General features: G+C 46.7%; 1 protein-coding gene across 1 annotated transcript; it reads left to right on the plus strand.

Moving 5' to 3' along the window:
* The first annotated feature begins 1,377 nt into the window (after positions 1 to 1,377).
* Positions 1,378 to 2,103, plus strand: LOC147524458 (uncharacterized). The gene has a single exon (XM_086574917.1). The coding sequence runs from the start codon at positions 1,378 to 1,380 to the stop codon at positions 2,101 to 2,103; it is 726 nt and encodes a 241-aa protein (XP_086431043.1).
* The last annotated feature ends 7,637 nt before the right edge of the window (positions 2,104 to 9,740 follow it).

The raw sequence follows: 9,740 nt of genomic DNA on the forward strand, positions 1-9,740 counted from the left end.
TTGATGAGGAAACGAGACGCCTTTGCGTGGGGATAGAGATGTCACCGGTTAGATCCGAGTTTGCGTGTCATCGGTTGCACATGAGGGAGGATCTGCGAAGCCCGGTGAGAGACGAAGATGAGAAGCATGAGGCCCAAATATGCGTATGAATCCGAGAAGAGGTGGCGAGGCTAAAGGGTGCGGGGATAATAAGGGAGGTGGAGTTCACAAACCGGTTGTCCAATGTGGTCGCGGTGTCAAGAAAAAAATGGAAAGGTAATGGATGTGTGTGGACTTCACGACGTAAATTCAGAATGTCCGGCGACGGTTATCCAATGCCGCGAGTGGATGAGTTGGTAGACAGAGGGCGGGGGGTTTAGCTTCTTCGCTTATGGATGCATCTATGGGGTACAATCAGGTGGCAATGTATGGGCCTGATCAGGAAAAAACGGCCTTCATAGTAGAGGGGGGCACATACTGCTATACCAGAATGCCATTTGGATTGAAAAATGCGGGGGCCACCTTCCAGCGCTTAGGGGAGAAGATGTTTGAGGGCAAGATCCGAAAGGGCATTGAGGTATACATTGATGATATGGTGGAGAAGAGTATGTCCGAACAGGAGCACTTGGAAGGGTTGGAGGAGACATTTCCGGATACTACTTAACGCACAACTTGAAACTCAACCCCGAGAAGTGTACGTTTGGAGTCACCACAGGGAAATTTCTGGGGTATATTGTGACACAGCGAGGTATAGAGGCCAACCCAGAGCAAATAAGATCGTTGGTGGAGATGCCATCACCCAAGACAGTGAAGGAGGTGCAACGGTTGGCTGGAAGGGTCCCGGCTCTCAACAGGTTCATATCAAAATCATCCGACAAATGTAGGCCGCTGTACAGACTATTGAGAAACACCACAGATTTCAGATGGACGGCAGAGTGTGAGTAGGCATTTCAAGGTCTTAAAAGGTATTTAGAAGGTATGCCGCTGTTGTCGCGGCCTGAAGAGGGAGAAAAATTGTATTTATACCTGGGGGTCACAGATTATGCAATCAGCTCAGTCCTCGTTCGAGTAGTGGATAAGATAGAAAGGCCAGTATACTTCCAGAGTAAGACATTGTTGGATGCAGAAACCAGATCTGACCGGGTGGAGAAGCACGCCGCTTTGATATTTTCAGCTCAAAGTCGAAGCCCTATTTTTGAAGCCCACGCAGTGATCGTGGTCACGAACTTGCCTCTCCGGCGGCTTTGAGAGCGAGAGAAGTCGGAAGAATGCTTGAAATGGGTCGCGATGCTAAGTTCGTATGACATCCAGTATCAGGTGAGAACAGCGGAGAAGGCCTAGGCAGTGGCGGAGTTCTTGGTAGAGTTTCCCGCAGAGGATCCTACATAGGGGGAGGAGATGGTTTTGGAACCAGAAAGGGAAGAGGAGCTGGATAGCTTAAACCCCTGGGACGAACGAAATGGTTGGAGAGTGTTTGCGGATGGGTCAGCGACGGATGCTGGCAGCAGAATTGGTGTAGTATTGGTCATGCCAGACAACAACAGGCTAGAGCTGACAATGAAATTGGGTTTCGCAGCATCCAACAACGAAGTGGAGTATGAGGCGGTAATCGCCGGCATGAGAATGGCAGAGGGCCTGGGGGTGAAGGAACTCGCTGTATACTCTGACTCCAATTTGGTAGTATGCCAGGCGAATGGAGGGTTCACGGCAAGGTGCCCCAGGATGGCGAGATATTTGGGAGTCTTGCGAAGCTGGGCGTCGAGGTTCACAAAAATCCGCTTTGTACATTTGAATCGAGGGGAGAATTGCCACACAGACGCTCTGGCATATGTAGCGGTGGCCATGCCGGGGTCCGAGGAAAGGACCCTCCAAGTAAAGAAGTTGGACAGGCCGAGTGTCGAGGAAGCATGGGGAGTGATGAACACCGCGGAGGGTGACGATGGATGGATGATGCCAATCAAGCGGTTTTTGACAGGGGGTGAGGGGATTTGCCCCAGAGAAAGACGAAAGCTGGAACAGACATCACGAAGATACATATTGGTGGGAGGGGAATTATACCGGAGGAATTTCAATGGACCTTTGTTAAGATGCTTGGGGCCGAAATGGGCTCAAGAGGTGCTCTGAGTTGTTACGGCGGGGACCGTGGGGAGCCACTCGGCAGCGTGACAACAAGACAAAGTTTGTTGCTAACACAAGGCTACTTCTGGCCTCACATGAAAAGAGACGCCGTAGAATTCGCCAAAAAATGTGAGAAGTGCCAGAGGTTTTCTCAGTTGATATTGGCCCCAGCAGAGCCGCTGCACAGTGTGTCTAGCCCGTGGCCGTTCGCGATGTGGGCCCTTGACATAGTGGGACCGCTGCCCATGGCTCGCGGTAAAAGGAGATTCTTATTGGCCGCGACGGACTATTTTACAAAGTGGATCGAAGCGGTGCCATTGCAGCAGGTAAAAGAGGTGCAAGTGATCAAGTTCTTGTGGGAAAACATCATATGCCGTTTCGGGGTGCCCTATACTATCATTGCGGATAATGGAACCCAGTTCACGGGATCAAGGGTTAAGATTTTTCTGCAAACATATCATATCAAACAGGGGTTCTCGGCCCCCTACAACCCCGAGGGGAACGGGCAAGCGGAGTCCTCTAACAAAACCATACTTAACAATCTCAAGAGGAAACTGGAGGGCAAGAAGGGGACCTGGGCCGACAAACTAAATCGGGTGCTTTAGGGCGATCGGACAACCCCGCGGACCTCGACCAAGGAGACCCCTTTGCATTGGCGTATGGAGTAGAGGCCGCGGATACCGACGGAAATGGTGGCAGCAACCACTAGGACCGCTGGCTGTAAATGATGGATCAAACCGGGGCATCCCGCCGAGACATGAATCTAGCGGAAGAGAGGAGGACACCGCGATCAAACCGAAGAATATCGGCCCGCCCGCAAAGCGCAGACAACAAGAAATTGAGAGTGAGGAAATTTATGGTGGGAGACAAGGTGCTTAGCGAGTGACACCCAAAGCACCAAGAAGGCCAAGGCCGGGAAGGAAATTGGGTCCGACAGGAAGGGCCATACGTGGTGGTCGAGGTGGGGAACAGCACTTACAAAGTTACAAATCGTGGAGGCACAGCCTGTGGATAGGCCGTGGAATGTAAGGTTGCTGAAAAAATTTCACGCAGTAGATGTAATGGAAGAAATGGGGAATGGTGTGAGCTATCCGTACATATATAAAACCGTAGCACTTTTGAGTTAAATATTATTGCTTGAGTTTTCATTGCCCCTCGTGAGTGAAGGGAAGGGAGGGGGTGAGCCCTCCAAGGATGAGAGGTCCAACTTTAGTGAGGCACAACTAAGTGCCTCGCAAAGATGAGTTCCCCGCAGTACCGGGGTGAGAGGAGTTGCCCCGGACCTATGTGGGATAAAGGCTTAACGGAAGCAAAGAGGCTTCCGCATACGCCCAGCAGAGTGCCCGCCGAGTTGTAGAGAGTGGCGGAGGCCTGGTTTGGGCGTGGGGCAAGCAAATCAAACATTCCCAACCAATGGGGGCGAATACACTAATAGGGTCCTGTTATTGCTCATACACGAGTAAGAGTATCAACAGAAATACTCCAGACAAACAAACATAACATAATATAAACATCCCAACAAGAGGGGGTGGAAAGACAGCAAACGATAGCAAAAATAGTGTTACAAAGTAGCATCAAAGAAAGCCTAGCCAGGGCCAAAAACAAGCTAATTTCAAGCCGCAGTGCTTTTGCGGATCACGGACTCGGCGGCCTCGGCTATAATTTCATCCGCCGCCTCATCTATCGCCCCAGAGACCAGCTCAGCGACATCTTGTATGGCAGGAGGGGAGTCCGGGATGGGCACAGAGACCTCTGGTAGGGGAGCAACGGCAGGGGCTTCGGGAAGGAGACGACCCTCTTTGGTGAGCCGGTCAAATTCCTCCTTGACCTTCTTGGCCACCCTCTTTTCGGCCTGGGCCCGAAAGCTGTCCCGGAGCTCGTCCATATCGGCTTCGTGTTGATTCAGGAGAGCCGATACCTCCTCTTGATGCTTCTAGGAGAGGGCGTCCAGAGCGGCGGCGTGCTTCGCTTGGAGGGTCTCGCGCTGATTACTCAAGCGGTCGTTAACCTTGTCCATGTAAGCAAGGTGGGTGGCTTCTGCAACTTTAAGCTCATCCTGGGCCCTGAGCTTGTCCATGTCCGCGGCAGACTTATCCTTTTCCAGCTGGGCGACCTCCTTGTCCAATTCATCGATCCGCCCGGCAATCAAGAGGCAGCGGATCATGAAGGAGATATCCAAACTCATCTGTGGAAGAGAACAGAAGTTAGAATACTCAGAGAAAGGGAAGGGAGATACTTGAGTGAAAAGAGAGGTTTACCTTCTCCCAGCCAGTGTAGAACGAAGTCCGGTGAGACTCAAAGGTGCCACCCTCAGCGTATGCCATGTCTTTGGGGAGATGAGACCCAAAGAATAGGGAGGAAGCCATAGCTGGGTTTTCCAAGGTAGATTCGTTGATGGTGAGATGGCGGTTGCGAAGTTTGAAAGCGGGGCAGAATGGAGGAACGGGCCCTGCGGCCCCCTTCTCAGTCCGGGGCGCCGCCTCTTTCCCGGGCCGCTGTACCGCCTGAGGAAGCGCGGTAGGTGGAGAGGCGTTTGTAGCTGGGGGACCCTCTTCAGGAGCCGAGGGCCGTGAACGTTTGGAGGCAGGGGGAGGAGAGGAGTGAGCAGCGGCAAGGGGGGCAGTAATGGGGACGACATCCTCGTCCGAGTCGCTGTCGAAAAGTTTGCGTTTGTTGGCACCCATGTCTGAGTCTTGAGAGGTGGTGGAAGGGGAATGAGAGGATGAGTATTGGTCTTCCCAGGTGGTCAGGGATCGGTAAGGAGTAGGGGCTGCGGAGGGAGAAGGGTTCTTACGAGCAGACTTGGGACGGAGTGGGGGTTTCGTGGTATGGCGTTTTCCCTTAGTGGGTGGATTGTCACGTGGTTTTCTTTCTTTGGGAGGAGGAGGACGGAAAAATGGGGCGCAGTATTTCCCTATGGATTTTAGTTCAGGATCGGACAATAGGGGAGTGGCGGTGGCAGGGTCAATCCCAAGTATCACGGCCTGAGCAGGTCCCAGGTCGCGAATTTTCTGGAAGGTGGTGGAGGAAATGTGGTCGTAAGGTCGCGACTTGGAGTCGGGGCGCCAACCTGAAAAAGAGAGCCGTCAAGTCAGTTGAGAAAACAAAAGATATACATCAAGGGGTGAAGATAAAGAGAGAGACTCACCACTAGGAAGTAAAGCCAAGTGGTTAAGATTCAGTTCGGATGGAAGATCTGCGGAGAGGAAGTTGCCTGAGATATAAATAGGGTAGTGGTGCCACAGTTTGTCGGAGGAAGTGATACGAAGAATAAAGTGGTGCTTTCTAGGACGGACACAGAAGGAGTGATAGCCGACACCGACCTCCTTGGTGCTCTTTTTAATGAAGAAGTGAGCGGTCATGTCGCGAACCGTTATCTTGGGTACTTCAGAACGGTTGTAGTGGTTCGCGGCATACATGACCCTCCAGAAGTTGTCGATGCCTTGGCAAGGGGGGATGTTAAAGTGATTGCACACCTCGACATCGAGATGGGTGAGGGGCAAACGCAGGCCGGCAACAATTTGTCCTACCGTGGCCACAAGGCACCCCGGCCTGTAGGGAACTAGATGGGGGAAGTGAGTTAGGTCAGGCACATGTTCTAGGATGACGTCAGCGGGTATCCCATAAGCCGCTTTAACAGCCTCAAGATTAGGTCTACGGCCGCGCGGTGGAGGCGGCGGGAGGGTAAAAGCTTGTCCAGAGGTTGAAGGGGCCTCGGTCTGGTCGGGGAGAGGGGGGGAAGCACGGCTACGGGACTGGGAAGAGGAAGAGGTGGCGGATCTCGCTGCCGACATCGTGGTCGGAGTGGAAGACAATCAGTCACAACAAGGTGGAGAAGGAAGGGAAAATGAACAGACTCTAACGCCAAGAACTAAGGAGAAATGCGCAATATAGCAATTAAAGGGAGCTAGAGAGAAGAGAAAACCAACCTGAGGTAAGAGGAAAGCAGCCGGAGTAAGAATTTCCACAGAGGAAACCGGAGAGGACGACCGTGAGGGCAACCGGTGCTGGAAAACAAGAAGAAAGGTAGAAGGAGAGGTTGAGAGGAACTGAAAGGCAAGAGAAAAGCTAAGTGAGAGAGGAAAAATCGAGCGGGCCTTTTATAAGAGGAGGGAGTAAAAAGGTAATTTGAGGGGAGCTGAAATCGAGAGGACACCAAAAGGAACCAGCCCATGAAGGACGCGTGGATGCACAAGAAACGAGGGGGCATCAGCTGCAGTCACATGGAAACTCGTGAATCCAGCTGTGAAAGGAAGACGGAAGGCTACGGTTGAAAAGGCGAATGTGGAGAACTCTCGACTCCCCGACTGACATACTATCGCGGACTCGAGAGGAGGCATCTGTAGTGGCAGGATGTATCAACGGAATAGGAATAGTGAGTTGGGCCGAATCAGCAGTAACCTCAAGTCCGGATCCACCGGATCGAAGCCGACAAAGATGGGGTCGCGATGCACGGAAACCCTACACATGGAGCTAAGAGGACCGCGAAATGGAGAGACAGGTGGAGGGCCATGATAGATGGAAAGAAAGGTATAAAGGGTAATAGTGGGTGAGAGAGATGAGGAGGCGGATTCATTAACCTAAGGGGAGAGAGACCGAAGAGAGGGGGGTGAGTGAGAAAGCTGAAGGAGGGAATAGTGTGTAAGGTAGGGGTGGGCAATGGGCCAGGTCGGGCTAGCCCGGCCCTAAACATTTAAAGCCCTTCAGATATTAGGGCCGGGTTGGCCCGTCCCTAAAGTCAGCATAGGGCCGGGTCGGGCCGGGTCACAAGTCTAAACCTCAAGCCCTGACCCTGACCCTAGCCATCTTTAAGGGCTTTAGGGTCGGACTTTAGGGCCGGGCCTATATATTTTCTTTTTTTTTACTACATCAGTTTTAAAACTCATTTATATTACAAAAATGTACAATAATCTACAAACTCAAAGTCCAACCAATCTAGTAATAATCCCAGATAAGTCCAAAATTTAAAATGCACATCCACAATCTAATGAACTGAAGTACATCGAGAGTTCGGAATTTGTTCTTCCTTGTACTCAAACCTCACTGAAATTACATTTAACATTGAAATACATAGACAAATAATTATATTATCATTTTAAAGGAATAAGTAATAGATATAAAGAAGAAACATAATAGTTTTGGTTAAGGGTCATGGAAGTTGTTAAACTATTTGTAATATCATAAATTATTTCTATAATAGATTCAAACAAATATAATATTACCTTTCTTCTAATTTAAAAGTGATTCAAGCTTTGTATATGGAAATGAAAATATTGGCTTTTGAACAAGTGATGGAGAAAGGTTTGAGATTACAAATGTCATTTTTCTGACAAAGGGTGTTTTTTGGTTTCTATGTTACAAATGTCTGCTCTGTATTTTGCTTTAATGGTGTGGAAGGAAACCTTTAGTTTTAAACTTGGCTTGGATGTGAATAAAAATATAATTTATAAGAAATAAGTGAGAAAAGAAATTGAGAATAATAAGTTATGGACTTTGACTTGATGATCAAAGGAATAAAGTCTTATTTTTTATTAGGCTAGTGCTCATTGTTCTTCATGGCTGCTAAGTTGACAAGTTTTTGTTATATAAAACAAGTTATTGGAAGTACCCTTGGGTGTAAGTGATAAATTACAAAGGACAATGTTATTTTAATTGAAAATATTTAACAAAGAGTTGGACAATTATGGTATGTGTATTTATAGTGAAAGTATGAAACAGGGCGGTTAGGGCTTGGTTGGTTAGTTAGGGTCGGCCTATGTTTTAGAATCTTAGCCCTAGCCCCGCCTAGAAGGCATTAGGGCAGTCGGCAGACCGGCCGGCCCTAAACTCTGTGAGGGCTTTAGTTGTGAGGGCTTTATAGGGCTTAGGGTTGGGTCGGTCAGGGCCGGGTTAGGGTCGTTAGGGCCAAATTCCCACCCCTAGTGTAAGGGTCAGGAAATAGGCTCATAAGAGAAAAGGTTGTAACAAGGTTCCTAAAAGGGACCTCGTGGAACAACTGAGAAAAAGTGTCAAAAAGTCAACGGTCAAAGTCAACTCAGGGGCCCAAAAACTCAAAAGCTCATAAAACACTCCAAGGCTTCAAAAACCAAGGGCTCGACCCTTTCCAAAGACATGGGCTTAGGCCCAAAGGCTTGGTTGTATTCACTCAACTCTAAAAGGCACAAGAAGGTTCTAGATTAGGTTACTTGATTGATAAGGAAAAGGAGGGGTAAACTTGTACATCTCTACACATATATAAGTGTAGATATTGCCCACAAAGTGGATGCCTTATGCCCTAGGAGTAGTGTAGATTAATTAGGAGTAGGAGTAGATTTAGATAATTAGTTTTTATTATTGTTTTCCATTTTCATTGTTTTCAACCTTCAAGCTTTATTGAATCAAAGTTAGTTTTCTTCCATTCAAAGTTGTTTTAATCTTATTCTTCATTAACTAGTTCTTCAAAACATCTTCTTATTCATTCATTCACACCCAAAAAGCTAGTTATACTCATTTGAATCAATCAAATTAGTATAACTTGATAACCAAGTTATCTTTCCATATCATCATTCTACATGTTTTACACTTAACCAATCTAAGTATTCATGTTTTGATCATCAACACCTTTAATAACTAGTTGTTACCTACATCTTCATACATCAAAAGTTTACAAATAGAAAATGAGAAGTTAAGAAAATGTTTAGTTTTTATCCATCCATACTTCTTCTCTTCATAAGATCTAAGATGAACAACTTCAAGCCACTTACTCAAACCACTAATCTACTTCAAATGGTACTTCCATCATGGATCTAAACTTCGGAAGAAAGATGGATACAAACACCCCTTTCTAAAGTCTAAACTCTTCTATTTCATTCTTTTTAAATTTTTAAAAAAATTTCTTTCAATATCACTTACTAATTGATATTTCATGTTTTCTCTACAGAACTACTGAACGAAGTCCACCATCAGAACAAGGAGGAATCCCTGAAAAGGTCGTCTGAAACTTGGAGCAAATGGAGCCACTCAAAGCGCACTCACACCACCGCATCCCGCACTACCTTAGCCTGCGCCCGCCAGATCTTGTAATCGTTTGAAGATTATGTTGGTACAGAATCTTCGTAGTTAATCTTAGAATAGTTCTATAGAATTTGTTTGATTAAACTGTTACTGATTTGAAACTAGTTAGCTTTGAAAGTTTTAGAGTTTTTCAAAAATAAAATAAATAAATACAAAATACAACAAATTAGTTTATTATTAGTATTAGATAAACATTAATCTTAGAGTTATATCATATTTTGAATTTATTTTTATTATTTGTTGTTATATATAAAAGTTAGGATAATATCAACATTAGTTAGAGTTTAATATAAGGTTTAGGATAAGATCAAACTTAGGCTTAAAATAGAAAGTAATTGTCTTTTGGTTAAAGTTTGATAAACATACCAAGTGTTGAAGATTTGATCACCTTGGGCCATTTGAATACGCGAGGCGAGTCGTGTAACAAAACGGTCGTGCATTACAAATCAAATTGGGGATTACATATTCAATCGTTGATAATTCTTTTTATCTTTTCATAATCACATAGTTAATATATAGTTCAATCATCATTAGTTAAGTAGTTTAGTTTAGTTACTCTTGCTTTACTTTCATGTTAGTTAAGCCCACAA

Source organism: Coptis chinensis, chromosome 1, assembly GCF_015680905.1.
Source record: "Coptis chinensis isolate HL-2020 chromosome 1, ASM1568090v1, whole genome shotgun sequence".
NCBI classification, from domain to species: Eukaryota; Viridiplantae; Streptophyta; class Magnoliopsida; order Ranunculales; family Ranunculaceae; genus Coptis; species Coptis chinensis.

Excerpts from the sequence above, each read along its gene's own strand:
- LOC147524458 (XM_086574917.1), top strand. The coding sequence starts at position 1,378 with ATGGTTTTGGAACCAGAAAGGGAAGAGGAGCTGGATAGCTTAAACCCC.